The following is a 20,062-nucleotide window of genomic DNA, read 5'->3' on the forward strand; positions in this document are numbered from 1 at the left end:
AGAGAGAGAGAGAGAGAGAGAGAGAGAGAGAGAGAATTGCTATTTATTAGACGTTCTGGGAGAGTTGTGGTACACTCAGTCCCTTCAAGAGACAAGAGAATTCTAGCGATCACGAGAGAATGGATTGTACTGACTCTCGATCGATTAACCTGAAGATGGATACGTGACAGCAATGACAACTTGTATTATGTCATTTTTGCAGGACGCACTTACACGTCAGGACGTCAAGCATAACCCGGTCGACGGTACAGATTATGTAACGCATATCGCGTCACATTTGCATTTCCACTTCTCTTTTTGTGCCCGCCGCCTCTCGAAGAGATGTAAGCAGTTCTTGCCATCTTCTGAAGCGCGGGACTTTTGACCCTCTGGTGTCCCACCACAATCTCGCGACGTCGCAGTTCGACCGATGCATTTATAATTTATAAGAACATCGCGTGTACGTTTGATTCGACCTTGTGCATAACCGCGCGATGATTTTATACGGTTGCAACATCCCGTTCGACAAAAACAACGAAAGAACGTTTCAACGAAAGAACATACTTATATCGCCTTCTCTTTGTCGCGATTTCTCTTCTGCTCTCCTTTTCCTTTTTTTCTATTTTCTATTTTAGTTTCTCCACATGGCGCGTGCCACGGATTCGAGCGTTATTTCGAGTGGCAACAGTGGTGGTGCGGATAATAGTATTAGTAAAATATTCTTTCGTTCATCGAATCTTCGTTCTTCGGAAAACTTAATCTTTTTGTGCACCGAATTCGAAAGACATCCGATGTCGAATATGAAATTGAATTTGTTGTTAACATATTTACGTATTGTTACTTATATAAAATTAACGTCGTCGTTTCTTCCATAGATTAATTTTTCATTTCAACAAGAGAGTTGTGAAACAGACAGTAAGTTTCATATTAAGATGAATTAAAAATTATCTTACAATTAGTTAAAGAGAAAACACACAGGTGTAGTTGTACAAGATTGACACTTTTTTTGTTTTGATTTTTAAGGATTTTTTACCATTTTTATTTCAAATATTATTTAAATAATAGATATTTATAATTTAAATAAAAATGTATAACTTTTTGGAATAATATGTATCTTAATCCTTCTCCTCCGTCGCATTTCCAACAATTGTTTTTCGTTCATAAACCGTCTCTACAAAGGATAGTTGTATCTCAGAATAGTTGCTGCGTCTAAGGACACATAAAATAAAATGCAAATTTAAATAAAAGAACGACTTTAATAATAATTCTCAAATTGATGATTTGTCTAAAAAATTCATATACTTTTCGACTCGTGCTCGACATGCATTTTTAGGAATTCGATATTCGCAGAATCCCTCTTTTCTCTGCTAATTCGAAATAAATGCTTGTGAACTTCCGAGAAAGCGGTTAATTCTATTTTTGATAAGTTATATATATTTCTGTCGCGCGTACAAAAAGGATCGCCTGTGCGACGAAGGCGGTCGAAAGAGCGACTTATATTTACGTAATACCCGATGGAGATCCCTCTCTTTCGTGTGTTGCGCCATGACTTTTTATCGACACGTAGCGACATCATTCGAAGACGCTTGATCCGTGCTCGTGGTACGATAATGAATCGTGTCTCTGGCAGAAACACCTTGATCTGTTAACCCCACTCGTCAAAGAACCTACCTATTATATTTCTTATATGGACAGACGTCATCGTGGACGCAGCATAAATATAAATATTCTAATATTTGTATCCTTTAAATAAAATTAGGATTAGATTAGATTACTCGTTTTAAAGCGTTGAATAGTCAAATTATACTCGGCTATTTGCCCATAGATTTTTATGCTATTAATGGACAAGGAAAGATAAAGAATAAATAGGAAGTTATATCAAATAGTTTAAATTAGTCTCATAATTAAGCAGATAAAATAATTGTAATTTTTTTTTAAATTACTTAAATTTAAAACACTCTTTCTGAAATTTTCCGTGTCTTTTATTATAATATATAAGTATATAATTGATTGCTCAATATACTTTTTCTCCTCTTTTCTTTTTAAAATATGTTTACATACAGCCTCGACTATAAGTATAAAACACTTCCACAAATGGACGTAAACGTTCTATATCTGACAAAAAATAAATAAAAAATTATTTTATTTTGAAAAATATTAGGTTGTTCGGAAAGTAATTTCGTTTTTTCCCAACAGAGGACTTATTGTATTTTTTCACAGCCAACTTCATACTTAAGCCGCATAATCATTATATATTTTGACAGCTGATATAGCAAGGCTTGCTTGTGAAAAAAGTTCGATTGATTCTACGCAGTAATTTTTGGTTGGTGCCCTATCAAATATGGAAAGTGAAAAGCAGCATTTTCAAGCAAGAAAAAATTATCCGATGTGTATGGAGAAGATGTATTGACAGAACGCCAGTGCCAAAACTGGTTTGCAAAATTTCGATCCGGCAATTTTGATGTTGAAGATGCACCACGTTCTGGAAGGCCAGTTGAAGCTGATGAAGACACAATAAAGGCATTAATTGATGCAAACCGGCGAATAACAACTCGTGAGATCGCTGAGAGATTAAATTTATCGAATTCGACCGTTCATGATCATTTGAAACGCGTCTGATTGAAAATCGTCTTTCATTTTCATAAGAAAAAACGAAATTACTTTCCGAACAACCTAATATTTAATTATTTTTATAATAATTTTAATATTTTGTTAGTTTTTCTTTGGTTTTTATTATAGCCTTTTCCAAGAAAATGCAAATTGAAGACACTTTATATTTATAGTCATATCAAGTCTATATATGTATAACAGCATATGTCTATGGACATATATGTACATATATGTACATTAGATTAATAAGGAAAACAAATTTTTTTTTTAAATCGACCTCTCAGTTCAAAAGCTTTCATTTTATATCAAAAAAACACCTAAATTTTTATTAAAAAATATTAAGATTTAGAGGTCGCTAGTGAATGATTTTTAAATCAAAATTTCGATTTTTCTTAATACCTGTTTGAATTGATGCAAAAGTAGCTTAATCCAGATTTGAAATGTGATACTGTATGTTTTTTTGGTCGCTGAACATGATGCAATAATTCATTTAACACTATACGATATACACTATACGCTTTAAGAAATATAGCTCGATTAATGAAAAAATGATCAAATTTCGAGTTTAAAGTCAACTTTAGCAAAGTTCTAAACGTTTAAATGGGTCGCTACTTCCTTAAAATTGTAGATTTGTTCTAGAACAAGATCTAGTGGGAATTTTCCCAGGACCTCCTGCAGAGTCTTTAAAAGTTGCGTTTAACTGGATTAGAAAAAATTTTTTTTCCATCCTTAAAAAAGTTCTAAAATATAATATATCGCTCTATGGTTTTGACATCCTCAAATCAAATGTCTCAATTTGACGATAAAAAATTCTTTATTAGAAAATGAAATAAGTAAATAAAAAAAAATGATTTAATTAATTGAAATAAGTTACATATTATGTAGTTTATTTAAATCATATTTTTTTTGTATTATGTACTTATTTCTAATAAAGAGTTTTTTATCGTCAAATTGAGGCATTTGATTTCAGGATGTTATAATACTATAAAGCGGTATACTTTAGAACTTAAAAAAACGTAAAAAAATTTTTTCCTTAAAAACGTTTATAAGTTTTCAGTTAAATGCAACTTTTAAAGGCCCTGTAGGAGGTCACGAAAAAATTCCAACTAGCTCTTGTTCTGGATGAACAGACCTATAATTTGAGGAGAGTTTTTAACGATTCATTTGAACATTTGGGGTTTTTTTTGCTCGAACTTGAACTCAAAATTTGATCATTTTTCACATTAATCGGGCTGTATTTCTTAAGGCATATATCGTAGAGCTAAATAAATTATTGCATCAATGCAAAAAAACATACAGTACTGCATTTAAAATCCGGTTTAAGCTATTTTTGCATCAAACAGCATTAAGGAAAATCGAAATTTTGATTTAAGAATTGTTCAATAATGATTTCTAAATCTTAATATTTTTTAAAATATATTTTTTAAAATAAAAATTTAAGAGTGTTCTTTTAATATTAAATGGAAGCTTTTGAGAGACCGATTAAAAAAAGAATTTTCTTTTTCCCTTGTCAGTCTAATATACATATACATGTGTATACTTTCTAATATACTTTCTATTTAAGTAGTAGAAATTAATTATAAAACCGCGATTTGCAAGAATATTCAAACGTTTGTAGATATTTTCAATTCGAAAACATTTTTTCGCAACATGATATTCAAGAATATAATCGACACGAGGTTGAAGTACGATCGTGCGACGTAAAAGACGAATGATATAAATAAATACATAAAAAGGAACTTAAACACGAAAGTCTGCGATAAGATTGTGCGTTTCTATGAGTTGTGGAAATAGATTTTGCGTTTGGAAAAATTACTTCTTCGTAATTGCTTTTGAGGCATTAGCGTCATTATTACTTAGTATTAATAGCGACGGTAATTCTAAGACATTCCGTATATTGGTGTATACGGTAATTATCAAAGACGCAATCGATAACATACGTATTATCGTTCATATCCATATTGATTTAGTATTTACGTGTACCTGCATAAAAGATGTGCGGGCTTAGCAAGATTGAGGGGCTTTCATATTTTGCTCCATTAATTGCTTTTTCATAAAGTCCATTTTAGACAGTGTTAAAGTCAAAAGTGTAATTATTAAACTAACTATAAAATATTAAATTATTCAACACTATATATATATATTAGTTCTATAGTACTAGTACTCACACAATTGTCACCTACATACATTTATTATAGTTGCTATGCCATTTTTTTCTGAATGTAGTCCTGCGAGATGAGTCGAAGGATTCGATGTGATAATGAGAAATTTCTATCTCCTTCGAAATTTAAAGAACATTTATATGGTAAACTGAAATTAGGAGAATTACATAAAATTTGTGAGAAGTAAAATCAGTTTGAGAGGAAAAAAATTGTGTTGATGGTTGCGCTAGACCATTACATTTGGGAATAATAAAATCGGATATAAATTTTCTTAAATTTATCTACAATATAATAATGTAGAAAATATATGTTGATCAATATTTGAGAAAAAAAATTAGTTTAAGAATTATTGATGATCGTTGTGAAGCCTTCAATTTATTTGAAAATATCAAAATCAGATATAAATTTTCTTATTTTTATCTAAAATAATAATATAGATTGCGAAATTTCGCGATGTATTTAGCAAACTTTGAGAATCGCTATAATCTTAACCCTCGATGATCATACTTCGTGAAAATTACGTAATGATCACACGGGATCAACATGACCTCAGCATGTCGGTTAAATACCACAGCTTTATTTTTATAGGTATAGGGTAAAAAAAAATAGGGATACCCTTTGAACTTTAAAATATGTATTCGCATTGGTTTTTTGCTGAATTAATAATTTTAAAATAGTAAAAAAAATTTATGAATGAAAGTCTACGTGAAAAGTGACTTTTTTCATTAAAAAATTAACTTTTTAATTTTTTAATATTTTTGCGTAAAATTTTAGGGATAAAGTCTTCAGATGCTGCACTTCGATAAAAAAAATTATTACAATAGCGGATTTTCAAAAAAGGTATTTATTTTGAAGATTGATTAGGGTCACCATGACCCCCCCCCCCCCAGCAAAGTGATATGTCCACTTCGCTCGATTGTCGAAAACACACGCGTTTTACGCCATGACAATCGTATGATAATGTAATTAGAGACTTAAACTACTGGTAGATGGAGCGTCAGGCGTTATTTCGAAATTTAAATTGATGAAAATTTAGTCCAAACTTTTGATAGAGTCACAGTGACTCCTAGTGATCAATTAGGATTAAGATATTGTTTCGCAATATTTTATCGCTCGTAGCCTCTCTCATTCAGCTTCGTGATTTCTTTTTTCATTATTAATTGGAGAAAAAGAAGTTTGAATAATCTAGCGATTACGATTCTTTGTCTGTTTTTTTTACATTTTGACAGATCCTGAACTGACAGTCAGGCGTAGAACTTCGTTTACGATTATTATGTCAGGTTGTTGGATGCGCTCCTAGTTGCCCCTTCCGATATGCAATCATTGCACAGCTGGCGGAAGCACATTGGTCTCGTCGCAGGCGCTCCTCGGCGTTAATGCCGCTAATCGCGATACATTATCGATGTAGGAGGAAACACATGGGTCAAGTTCGAGGTGTAAGGTGCTCGTGATCTTGACCGCGCGCTGTCGATCGCTCCGGTGTTTGCATGTCTCGATCGAAAAGAATCGATTAAGCTCATGTCACACTATACATTAGTATACACATTGAAGATTGTGAATTGGAGAATTCGACCAGTTATATCATTTTGTCTATAATACCGTTTCGTTCTGGTAAGCTGAATTAATTTTAATTTTAATTTATTTCATTTTCACTGACTGAGATCATTCTCACTGAATTCTAATCTCCAATTCGCAATCTTTAATTTCTAAATGCATAGTGTGACATGAGCTTTAATCTGGTCCCCCGAGTGTTTTACAACATGTATTTTAATAAACAGCGGAAAAGCGATGGACATGCGGCGATAACAAGACAAATGTGTCTTATTATGTAATCGCCAGAATTTTTATTTGTACCGAATCGTATATGTTTAACCTTCGATGATGATTGGATCAGACTGATGAATATTTGTCAGTTTTCGAATATTACTCGCGCGTTTATCTATTTTACGTTATAAAAATGTAAAAAATCAAATTTGAAAACTACTTTCTATTATTGTTTTATATACTAGATTTATTAGGGATTATTTAGGGAGCGATTTTTTAATTATTTAATAGAGTACGGGTCAAGAATGACCCAACTACAATCCTCTCCAAAAGATTTATCATTCATTTTATTTTCTTTCAAAAATTTGTCTATTAGAGATCGTACTAAGAATATATATTGTATTTTGAGATATATTAATTATTTTTATTAAGAATTTTTTATACATTCGGTTTTTGAAACATTGTATCAACAACAATACCACTCCACATCATTTGAATACCATCAATAACTAGCAGATTAGGCTACATAATCATAGATTTAATTATAAGTTTTCTCGTTATAAAAAAATTATGATCAAAAAAGTGCTTTATATTGAGCTTAATGATGCGTATAGACAAATGGACTTTTACAGAAGGTCTCTTTTTCATGTGGTGAGCAAGCTTTCTCGCTGTTTCCCTACGAGAATTTGTGATGAGTTTCTCTATACGCAGGAGAAATCGTGCAATCTTTTTTTTGAAAAAGAGAAGAAAAGATTAGAACTTAAATTTCTGTGGCTTTGCGATAAGAAAGAAGCACAGACTAGAGTCAAAATCACGCCGATACAGTACAGATGCGATGCATACAGCAAATCTATCCCAACAGTTGTGTCCCAACAACTCGGTTCTTTCTTAGGTCTCATGATGATACATTGCATATTAATAACCTTTCTCTTAGTTTGTCTCCTAGTTCCTTGATTTCCATACATCCCGACTCCTTCCCTTTACGTAGATCATTTTCCTTGTTCACTGTTAGAGATGGATGGTTTCTAAACTTATCTTTCTTTGATATTCCAATTAACATACAATGTTTTTTGCAATTAGGTGAAAATTTCACTCTTCCGTTCAACAACAAAAACAAGATTATCTTTGATTGCATAAAGAACGTTGAGAGTAGCACACAACGAATGTCCATTGATAAAAAAATTGCTGTCACGAACCATTCGATTCCAATTTTGAATAATATCATATCTTCTGCAATTTTTACATCGACAAACTATTACTGAAAATGGAGTCTGATACATGCATCTTTGTGTCGACACATCCTAACATCATTTTTACACACGCTGATAAAGGCAACGTCACGATCGCTTTGGACAAAGACGCATACTTGAACAAAATGACCACTTTATTGAGTGACGTAGACACATATGTTCTGATCAAAAAAGATCCTACTAAGAAACTCACGACGGCTTTAAGGTCCATGCTCACTAGATGGAAAACAAAAAATTATATTAGCGACACTAAGTACAGAACGTTATATTGTAGTGATGGATCACTTCCGAGAGTCTATGGATTGCCGAAGATTCATAAACCTGGTTGTCCTCTAAGGGTCATCGTTTCTTCGATAGGTAGTCCGCTGTATCTATTGGCCACGTATTTACATAACATACTATTCAAATCCATTGCCAAAGCGAATAGTTACATTAAAAATAGTTTCGAATTAGTCGAAAAATTAAAAAGATTACACATTACAGACGAAAATAAATTAATTTCATTGGTTAAATCTCTGTTTACGAATATTCCAATGAAAATAGCGGTCGACTGTGTTAATGAACTGTGGGATTTTATTTCCAGAGATTGCTCTCTTCCTAGAGAGGAGTTTTTGGGAGCGATAAAGTTTATTCTAGATTCCACATTTTTTTCATTTAACAATACAATTTATAAGCAAAGCTTCGGCATTCCCATGGGCTCTCCTTTATCACCTGTAATAGCGGACTTGGTAATGAGGAGACTGGAGACAGTGTCCTTAATATCGTTAGACTTGGATATGGTATTTTATTTTAGATACATGGACGAAATTTGTGCTGCGGTTGCTCTCTCGAAAATTGATGTGTTACTAGAACAATTTAACTTATTCCATCCGCGTCTGCAATTTACTTCAGAAGTGGGGGGTGATGAAATTAATTTTCTGGATCTTACTATATCTATTAATGAGAACAGGTTTGTTTTTGATTGGTACCGTAAGCCGATCTTTTCAGGGAGGTTTTTTGAATTTCAATTCTATCATCTCATGGCACAAAAGAAAGACACAAAAGAAACTACTTTTTCGCTGGTTGACAGAGCTTTTTTGTTATCGAACTTTTTTTTAGGTTTCATACACAGAATTTGACGTTCATTATTAACATTTTATTAGACAATGACTGTCCACTGACCTTTATTTTTGACACAGTCAATCAACGTATAAAAAATTTAATTAAAAATAGACACATAACACATAAAGTTCTGGCTGACAATGTATGTGCGAATGAATCTGCTTCTTGGCTTACGGTACCATTTATCCCTTTCCACACGGAAAAGTTCAAACGTTTCAATAAAAACGACATCAGGGTAGCTTTCCATAGTCCCAATAAATTGGGCAAATACATTAAAGTATAGAAGGATATTTGTCCACATACATCGAAGAGCAATGTGGTCTACAAGATTTTGTGTAATAATTGCGATGCGTCATACGTTGGATAGACGGGCAGAAAATTAAAAATCGGGATTACAGAACATCGCAATCACATTAGATACAACACTTCTGGCCGCTCTGTCATAACGAAGCATAAGAGACGGCATGATCACGATTTCCAAAGAGCCTTGCTACAGGAAACGTTTGATTTCCGAGATGCTTAATATCAGGAAGCAGAAGAATGGTTTTAATTTACAAACTGACACTGAAGGTCTTCACAAGGCTTATATTCCCATCATAAATAAAGTTTGACTTTTTGGTACTGACAGTCCGTCTCTTTTCTCAGTCTGTGGTGATCCGCACTGAACGTACATAATAATCGACACGTAATGTCTGTCTTACACATCTGCGTTTCTTCTTTCTGTATATATTCCAAAAGTTTTTTATTCTTTTATAGACACACTTGTTTGAATATTTTACATATGATTTCTGTTGAGTTTTTATTATTTTTTATTAGATTTCCGGTATATTAATTTATTTACGTAAATATTTTTTTGTAAGAAGTTTTTATTTCATCTTTTTTATCAACTAGAGCTTTGCCAAGATATTTTTAATACATTTGACTGTTCAATCGTACGGAAATAATGTCGAACTCTATATCAAGACTCACCCGAACTGTGAATGTAATGAATATGCGATCATTTGCGATAATTGATTTTGTACTATGATTTTTTCGTTATTAATGTCTGAAGAGGGCTCAATCCGGCAGCCGAAACTTGTAACTTTTTATTATTATTTTCTTATGTTTAATTTTATTTTTGCTTTATGCAATTTTACCTCTTGTTAATTGTAATATATTCTTCAGTTAATTTTAAAGAAATGTATCGACTCTTACTTTGCCCTTTATACTTATTATTATTTATTTATTTTACTTATTAATTATTTTTTTAATAATAACGAAATTTTTTATGTTGCTCAGTTATTTCAATTGAAAAGTAATGTAATTGAGCAGCCAACGTTAAGAATATTGTTATTATTAAAAAAATAAGTATGTTTGCAATATATAGTTTCTTATATAGTGTTCCACAGTTTCCCCCATTAATATTTTTTATTTCTAAGTCTTAATTTTGTACTATTATGTTTTAGGGCTTAAAAGAGATGCTAGAGTGACGAAATTAATACATTACAACTGCATAAAAATCTCCGAATTGACTGAACGAATCAAAAATCCTTTGGCAAAATTGAAACAGATGTAAAATTAGAAAGTGTGCGGCAATCGACTTTATACTAAAATTGGAAAAAAAGTTAAAAACTTACATTTTTCAATTCGTAAAAAATGTCATCTGATGTAGACGTTTCCTTAATTCAATTCATAAAGTTGTCATCTGATGTAGACGTTCCTTAATACAAAAGTTTCATGCTCGTACTGACAAAATGATATAATAGCATCACTCGTTAAATTACGTGAATTATGAATAATATTGAGTTTATAAAACTAAGATTGAAAATTAAAAAAAAGATTTATATTGATTTGCAAATTACGTGTATACCGATGTATACGTATGCTTGGCGAAGGCTCAGATTGATAAACAGAATAATAATTGTGTGTAGCAGTAAGTGCCGGATTTTGCAAGAGTGTTGCAATATGTTAGATAAGGACAAATGTATGCATGTATATAAGTGAGACAGAACAATAAAATGAAGAAATAATTAAATAAGAAATGAATTAAATGAAAGATGTCACTATTATTGACATTTTTAATATGGAATTAAAAAAGTCTGTACTATTGACATCGAGTTTGGCTATAGTTTTAGCATTCCCTTATAAGGGAATTGATCCCAGAACTGTCAAAGCGCCCAATAAATAAAACGCTTTCTCTTTCTCTCTCTCCCTTCCTCTTTTCTCCTATTCTCTTAGCTTAATTAAAATCGATGCAGAAAAGTAATAAACACGTGGTGATAACAGGTACATATCGTATGTGATCATCAAGATTTTTATCGAATTATGCAGATGGAAGTAAAACAGATAAATCAGAGCTGCGCTTTAAAATAAGAACGCGAAGCAGGTACAAAATGCCATTTTATAGTATAAGATGTGTCTTCTTTGTTTTTACTACGGATCTTATCTCGCTCACGAATGTTAGAATAGCTGAGACTAAATAGCTATTCTACTAATGTAACCGCGTAAAAATTGTACGTGCAAGATTGTATAGGTACAATTCGTGCGTTTTGTTTTTTTTTTTTACAATATACATATTTTTCATAACATTTACTTTCGCAGGAATGTTTCGACTTCGAACGCGAATAAACAGCCAGAAAAACGTGCCGTTTATATTTGTATCTGTATTTTTTTGTTCTGCTTCATATTTTACAGTTTGATAAGTACGGAAGCGAAAACGCACTTGCCCCGCTTTTATTCGCGCTTGTCCCGAGATATTATAGATAAAATTAAGTTATATCTTTTTTTTGCGTAGAGCTAAAAATAAAAAACGAATACAGACTTGTGTACCATGTTGTTATTGTGTATCAACTTAATTTAATGATATGGTGCGTTTTTTGTATACCTGAGCAGAATAGATTAAAGTAAAAAAATTCAAGCAAGTAGGACTCAACGCGGTAATTAGTGCGCTAATATAATATTGAATTTTTGTACTTTAATTTGTTAAATTTTTGAGGAGTCTGATTCCAGAATAATAGAGTCAGGATAACGTCATTTTGATGTTAAAATAAATTATGATATTCATGACGATCAGGACTGATCGAAAAATGATTTGAAATAATTATTTTGGTGCCATTTTGTGACATACATTTTGATGTCATCAAGATATCAAAATGAATGCCAGGCGTGTTTTCCGCCTGAGTATCATTGTGTCATAATTTTGACATGTAACGGTGTAATATTCTCCGCGTCTGTACTGATACGCAATAAGTTTGTATTCGCCTTAATTGATACGTTGTTGTGCTTTGCATAGCAACAGCTCGTCAAGTTTTGCGGACTTCGCTCTTCACGGCTCGGGTACGCTTTTCTTGCAGGTGCTGGGCAGGCAGCAATACATCGTGCGACCGATGGTAATGGAGGAGAATTGCACGCCCGGGACTGGCAGCGACAACCCAGCGATTGCCGGAAGTAGCGGAATCATTAGCGAGGCCGCGCTGGCACATGCGCCAGCCTTGACCGAACGAAACCTCCGAGAGTACGGAATTCCTCTGCAGCAAGCTATCGAAAAGGTGTGTCTCACATCGGCGACCGTAGTGGAAGAAGGCTTTTGATTTCAAATACTTATTGAGAATTTTATTTAAAAATTATATTTGTAATATTGTCTATTAAAAATGCTTCATAAATAGACGTATCGATTTGTTAACATTGAGAGAAAGTCAATTTTCAGAAGACACATTTTTGGAATAAAAGCCTTTAACGGTCAAGCTGAATTTTAAGTACTTATGATTCAATGTATATTTATATACTATCTACATATGTAGTTATTTAATTTACGCGCCGAATTGATTTTTCGGTCTTGAAACGCAAACCTGACTAAACTATAGTAGTATAATATCACAAATTAAATTGACTATAGCAATTTAATAGTTTAATAGGCATATCTTGGAAAGATTTTAATGATGCCAAATAACATATAAAAATCTGTAAATAATTTTATTACGAAATTGCGAAAAATATAATAACCTCGGCTGAGAAAAACAATCGAACCTGGATCTCTTGCATTGTGTACGAGCGTCCTCACCTCATTATTTACAGATTTTAATATATTATTCAGCTTTATATATTATTAAGATCTTTCTAACAATAAGATGTCTATGAGCATCAAATTATTAAATTGCTAGTCAATTTAATTTATGATATTACTATTGCAGTTCAGTCAGGTTTACACTTAAAAAACGGAAAATCAATTCGGCGCGGAATTTAAATGACTACGTAGATAATATATAAATTCACATCGAATCATTTAAAGCAATTTAAGCACTTGATCGTTAAAGGTTTAACCACATGACCTTAATCACACGTCCTCTTTTCAAGGACAGGATAATCGGGACATGAAATGGGCACAACATGGGCATGCCTTTTCCGAATGCCAATGTGTTGTGTGGGATATTTTTAAAATATGTATTTACATTGATCCTAAGAAATGCTTTGTTTAATATCAATAGGAAAGAAGTTTATTCATTATCTTTAACTCTTTTATCTATTGAGAGATAAAGATATCCATGCATTTTTTGAGCCTTTAATTAAAAGATAGATAATCTCTTGAGAGTTAGGAATATAATATATGTATAAGGTACCTGAATAAGGCTTATGCATTAAATAAGGCCCACTTTAAATTTATTATTTTAAAACTCACTTTACGCCTGCAGTATATGTTTAAAAGATGTGTCAAAGAAAGTAAATAAAAAAAGGATTAAAGAATTGAAATCAATAGCAACACGTTTGTTTAACACTATATGTATGAGAATAGTATGAGCTATTTTTATAACAATCCGCTGCAAAATTTACCAGTACACAATGTTTCATAATTTATTATAATTCATATAATATTATTCAATTTTCTTACTATGAAAAATAACTAATAAATCCATTTTTTGAAATAAGTATAAGTATATTTTTTAAACAGTGTTTTGGAAAGCTCTCTTATTTAAGGCCCACTTATGTGATTATTATTATAGTTACTATTATTTGTTTGTTGTGTTTAGAGTTTACGTTATTCAGAGAATAACAATTTTCGATACTGCTTTTTTTAAGAAATCAAAATTGCATTGAAATTGCCAGAAATTTTCAAAGATTAAAGAGTTAATTACAAACAAAATTAAGGATAATTGTAATATTTAAAAGTAGAGTAAGTCCTAAGGAATTTCCTTTCTGATAATCATTTTAAGATTGATTTAGAAAGAAAATGTCTACTTTCTTCGTTATTTTTAATTTATTTTTTTATTTGGGTCTTATTATATTCATATGCATGTAATAAGGCATGCCATTGAAGGTTGTACCTCTTATTTCTATTTTTACGTAGAAATTAATGTAATTTTTAGTGCAAATGAAAATTAACTTAATTACAGTGGAACGCTCTTGAGATAATCTACAAGAATGTGCAATAAAAAGTAGGAGGTTCCATTTAAGAAATTGAAGGTATTCACGTGACCTTCAAGCAACTATTCAAAGTTAAATTAATGACATCATCTTATGCTCTCCTCAAAGCCATACGATTTTTGTCTGAAACATTTTTTTCTAAGATCAAAAATAAAAAAGTATTTGAGGTTGAGGGACATTAAAATGGGACATCCTTATAAATAATGTTTTATTTTTAGGAGTGAATGAAATGAAGATTTCATTCTTACTTAGTTTAATTCAATATTCCCATAAATAGAATTTTTAAAAAGTAAAATAAATTAGATGGGCTTTATTCGACTTAGGTACCTTCTAGTGTCTTATACGTACATACGCGCGCGCGTCTGAAAAAAAATTTTTTTAAAAATCCGACGTTTTCTTGAGAGTTCTAGTAGCCCCCCAAAGAGTTCTATCGATTGTCCTATATGAATCAAGATGCTAAAATGAATCGTAAAGAAGTTATAGCCGTTTAAAGTTTCAGAATCGTGAAGTTGGTCCCCGATACCTTAAATGGTGTTTTCACTGCTTTAATCAACAGAGCTCTTTCTAAAATTGATAGAGAACTCTATAATTCTTCGGGGGGCAACTAGAACTACTTATTTTTTCTAAGTATTGAAAAAATGTAACCAGAGATTGAAACGCCTTTCAACGCAAGGCATCATAAAAAATATATTAAAAAATTACTAAAAATTTAAAAAATTGTTTTGAAAGCTTCAATATTTTTAAATTACAAATATTATCTTTCTTTTTTAAAGATATTTATTAGTATCGCAGCTTATTAGTATCCTAGCTCACAAGAAAAAAGAGTACGAGTAAAAAACATAAAATTGTTCAGAAGAGAGGAAAGAAAATTACGTATTTTAAAATTAATTATTTATAATATTATTATAGTATTAAAATATACGTAACTCAATTTAGAATACTTATGCTTGTTTCAAATTCTGTGGCAATAATATTAATTTAATATGTTATATTTGTTAGACCCTTAAAAACTACCCTTATTTTATTTTGTTATTCCTCTCTGGTGTCATTTTTTTGGAAGTAAAGTATCTGAATTGTACTTGTGTCTTTTTTTGCGGGAGTGTGATATATTAATAATACAGTTGCTAATTTTTCGCATGTATCCTTTTCAATAATATCATCAAAGAATTAATAGAATAATGATAGAAAATAATGTAATGCATATATATAAATGTCTTATGTTTGTTTCAAGTTTGAGACCTGGTGGAGCTCGATGCCTGGTGTAACTTCCGGTCTCAAGCCGCGGTTTGTTGTAGACGGTCAGGCATCCATGAGACAATGCCTGCATCCGGAGGCTTGCAATAAGGACATTGAGCTACCAGAACATTACAACTATTTCCACGATCTCCGAAAGGACTTTGTAGAATGCTATTCATCTCATGGGGAGCTATCTACCCTCGGAGTACAAGAAATGTTGCAATGTATCCTTTCACGCTTATATAAAAACTGTCACGTTGCGTACATTTCTCTTATTTCGTATCTTTTTACAATAGACATATAAGATAGACCCAGCATTTATATACTTTTCTATAGTATGCTGGGTTTGGCAGAATGTTGCGAGGTAAAATATAGGGGCAACCTATCCTTTGCGTATTTTGACATTTATATCATTGAAAAAAATAAAATAAGATATAAAAGTAAAGATAATACTCAAAAATTTTACCTTTCTCATCGATTTTGACGAAATTAAAGCAGAAAATATATATTCTAGCTTCGTTTACATGTTCCCATGTTTTTATGCCATCGATACGACAGATTTCCTGAATCGTTAACTTCAACGATTAATCTCAGTCTATGGGGCAGAGCGTCACTTTTTTTCAAATTTGTCAAATTTGTTTGTGCAAAAACGTTGAATAAGCCTAATTTCGTCAAAATCGGTGAGGAAGATAGAATTTTTGAGTATTACCAAAGTAAGTTTACTGTAAAGATGCGCACGCTGAGAACGATAGATTGCCCCGATATTTTGCCTGTTGCACCGCCAAACCTGGATGTATATGTATATATATATAAGCTAATGCTGGGTCTATCTTATATGTTTATGCTTTTTACACGCACACATAAACATTTACAAAATATTTTTAGTCTTTCTTTCTGTCTTCGATGTAACATGTTATCTTTGACATCAGTGCCACTGCATACGACCAGTTAACCCAATGGTATTTGTTCATATACATATAACAAAGATATTTTATCAAAATTTTTCAAATATATAAATTTTCTCTTCGATTTCAAGGGATATATCAAGTGTAGAAATTGTGGGATATAATTTATTGATAGTTTTAGTTGCTATGATTTTCTTTATAGAAATATAATACTGGATAATAATTAACTATTTATTTTGAATGTCAAATGCTTAGTGTTTTTAATATTCAAAATGAGTAATTAATGACTACCTTTTAATATTAATATGACTAATATAAAAAATATGGCTAATCTCAAATTGGCCAGTATTGGATTTCTGTAAGGGTTTTTTAAATCTCGATTAAATCAATAGCTGCGTTCAGCGGACTTCAACAGTTAAGTGAGTGCTCGCTGTTATTGGTGTCTTCTTCTAGATCTAAAATTCTGATTGGAGGAGCTAAAAGAAACAAATAACATTGAGTGCTCACTCAACTGTTGAGTCCGCTAAATGCGGTCTGTTTTTATTTCGGGAAGAGATTGGCTACAAAAAATGGCCGAATAAAATCCTACCTGGGAAGATCTGTATTTTTAAGTGTGCTATACTAGTTAAGGAATCTCGCACGGTATTGTATGCTAATGCCGGTGCACACACGTCCTCACCGATGGTGTATCGGTAACGGTGCTTGCCGCGGAATGGTATTGCAGTAATGCAGTCTTGTGTTCGAACTTGAGCCGCGCAACACCGACATGGTCACGTCCCGACGAAGAAATTCACCCATGTCGCTTGCGGGTTTCCACGTTGAGGACCTACGCGACGAGTGGCCGTCAGACGGCGCAACGGAAGTCAATTCGAGACCACCCGAGACACTTGATGCGCTTGGCGATTCCTGACGATGACCGGACGATTCGCGACACCGGTCGTAGCTCAACCTCAACCTTAACCGACGAATCGACGTCAGCAGACGTCAGTATGCGTCAGTAGCAAGCAACAAGTAGTTTCGACGATCGTATCGAATACGAGCGCATGTGTCGTGGTCGCCGTTGCCATTCGCGTGAATCTCAAGCGTGATTGTGACGAATTCTCTGTCTTCGTTCGATCTCGCGAATTGTCTGAATTGTCGTAAATTAGACTAGAAAAAATCAAGCGAAGGAAGAGAAAATTGATCGCAGCATCGTCTTTCACAGTTACGAGACTCTTCTTGGGCTCAAGGCGTACGTATAAACTGCTTGGAATTAAAGTCGAGGACAGGTACGTTTTTGTTCTGTATTTGGACTGAAGTGGACAGTTGAGACATCTGGACGTTAATTGTAGTTGGAGTCGTTTAAAAAATAAAATTCCATTGTCTGTTGATTGCACTTTAAATTTACTACGGAGAATTTTCTTAAATATCTACGCAAAATATCTACGTAATTAAATTAATCCATCACTTTTATTTATTTTTAAAAGTAACGTGTGCGATAAGGTATTATTCTCTCGCATTTTATTAGTGGATGAAATTTATTTCAAAACTTGCAATTTAATAGAGTAACGCGATTTTCCTCTCGATTCATCTCGCTTTTAAGATAACTCTAATATTGCAAAGCTGAAGAATATTACGCGAGATTAAAATGTCTCTTGTGAAATTTCTGTTAATTTTATTTATATCTTGAATACATTGCTCATTTATTATGACAAGGATATAATTCAATATTTGTTATTTTTTAGTTGCTTGCAAGAAAAGAACGGAAAGAAAAAAGAAAAATATATACTTTTATTCCTCTACAATCAGTTATTACACTAAAATTACATTTCAAAATATTAATATTACAAAATTTAACAGTTTAAAATAATTAAATAAATTTTGGAAAACTTCATTTTTTGTCATGTTGTGGCAAATGAGCGATATGATAGTAAATATTATTATTGTTAATTTACTTATTTATTTAGCATTTTATATACGAATTCTTTGTTATAACTTTAATGGAATTTGAATCTCGAAGTTGATACTTCCTACATTAAGAAGTCAGAATTAACAGATTCCCGAAACGAAACATGTTTGTTTTCAAATCCAATTTCGATTCGGATTCATATCAGCAGTATATATAAATTTTTATATCCAGCATGCGTATCGTGCCATATCTACCTGGCACTAATAAAACAAGACCACCTGCGCCGTCTGAGACATATGTGTATGAATATGCACGTACGAATATCGATCGATTCACCGTTCACCTGTTCAATGTGAACCGCGTTCGAGATTAGCCTTTGGTTTTCTACATTCCGTTCACACACGCACTTCGAACGTATGCGCAGCCACATCGCAAATGCGATGTTTGCACATTCAGGGAATTTTGTTTTCATGGAGTTTTCATGGAGTCTTTCGTATTCATCAATGTTATATCAATATAAACATCAATATAAATATTATTTAAATATTAATTTAAAATTCTTCTAAAAATATCTCCTTGAGAATTATGAATTTGTAGCATTATTTAATTATAAGCTTGATTAGCAGGTACATTGGTTTTGTTGTCTCTGTCAAACTGAAGTTATAGTTTCATTTAACAAAATTGTTGATGTTTTTCCTACTACTTCTATCGCAGGTAGAATTTCGAAACTGTCACTTAGCATATTCCCGAGTGATGCTAATAAGGACAACTATATTATTAAGCAGACATGTAATATTCATTAATATTTTTCTTGTGTTCATAGTTAAGGCCTCTATTCACTCACTATTATCTCAGATTGTGACGTCAGAAGACGTTCAAAGCAAGAAAACACAGTAAACATTCTATTTGAATAGAAATATTTTTCGATAAAACAATATTTATAACCAATAGAATTGCTTAATAAAATATACCGAAATACTATCTTCTTGTTTTGAGAAAAAATTGTATTTATCTCTATATTATTAATTTTGTCATAGTTGTAAACGTAGCTTATTTAATTGTGTTTGGTTATTCATTTTCAATATATGATTATTTATTAACGAAACAAAGCAAGAATTTTCGTTATATTTTATATTTTTTGATTCTATCGATTGTAAGTGTTGTTTTATTGAAACATTTTCATATTAATACATTTTGCAAGAATATTTGTTGTATATTTTTTCAATTTTGACATTACAATCTGAGATAATAATCTGAGGTAAGTGAACAAGAGTCTTAATTTTAAAAGTCAGAAATATAAAATTACATGATTTTTGAGAGGTATTATGTCTCACTTGATCTCACTTTTCAATATCGAGTTAGAAGTCTAATCCAATATCTTATCGTCATTTCTAGGCAAAAGTGCGTAGCAGAATTAACATCTTCGAAATGGAAGAATCAACGATTCATTCAGGAATCTCCATACGTGAAATATCCTTCCCGCTTTGCTAAAATTGTCGGAATGTGATCTTAATTCCTACGTTTCTCCTTTTGTTATTCGTCTCGATGAGTACATTTTGGGATCGTTTATATCGCGGTTGAGGAAAATATTGTAAGTGAGGAAAAAGGAACGTCGCACTTTACGATCAGTAACGACCAGATGACTTGAGAAAGGCTTCACGAGGCGATGTCGTCTTATCGGGACGCGGTTTAAAGGTCAGTCCTCCGATGAAGATATGGCTAACGGACTAGTAACGAATGAACGTCACGTGTATATATATATATATATAT

At 32.1% G+C, this 20,062-nt stretch overlaps 1 protein-coding gene across 1 annotated transcript in view; it reads left to right on the forward strand.

Annotated features, from left to right (window-relative positions):
* LOC108748286 (RNA-binding protein fusilli-like) overlaps positions 1 to 20,062 on the forward strand; it is a 57,008-nt gene that overhangs the window by 23,632 nt on the left and 13,314 nt on the right. The window contains exons 3-4 of the mRNA XM_018486340.1: positions 12,199 to 12,393; positions 15,495 to 15,723. Of these exons, the coding sequence (XP_018341842.1) occupies positions 12,199 to 12,393; positions 15,495 to 15,723 (424 nt within the window). The remainder of the gene's footprint in view (positions 1 to 12,198; positions 12,394 to 15,494; positions 15,724 to 20,062) is intronic.

The sequence above is a fragment of the Trachymyrmex septentrionalis genome, unplaced genomic scaffold, assembly GCF_001594115.1.
Source record: "Trachymyrmex septentrionalis isolate Tsep2-gDNA-1 unplaced genomic scaffold, Tsep1.0 scaffold109, whole genome shotgun sequence".
NCBI lineage: Eukaryota > Metazoa > Arthropoda > Insecta > Hymenoptera > Formicidae > Trachymyrmex > Trachymyrmex septentrionalis.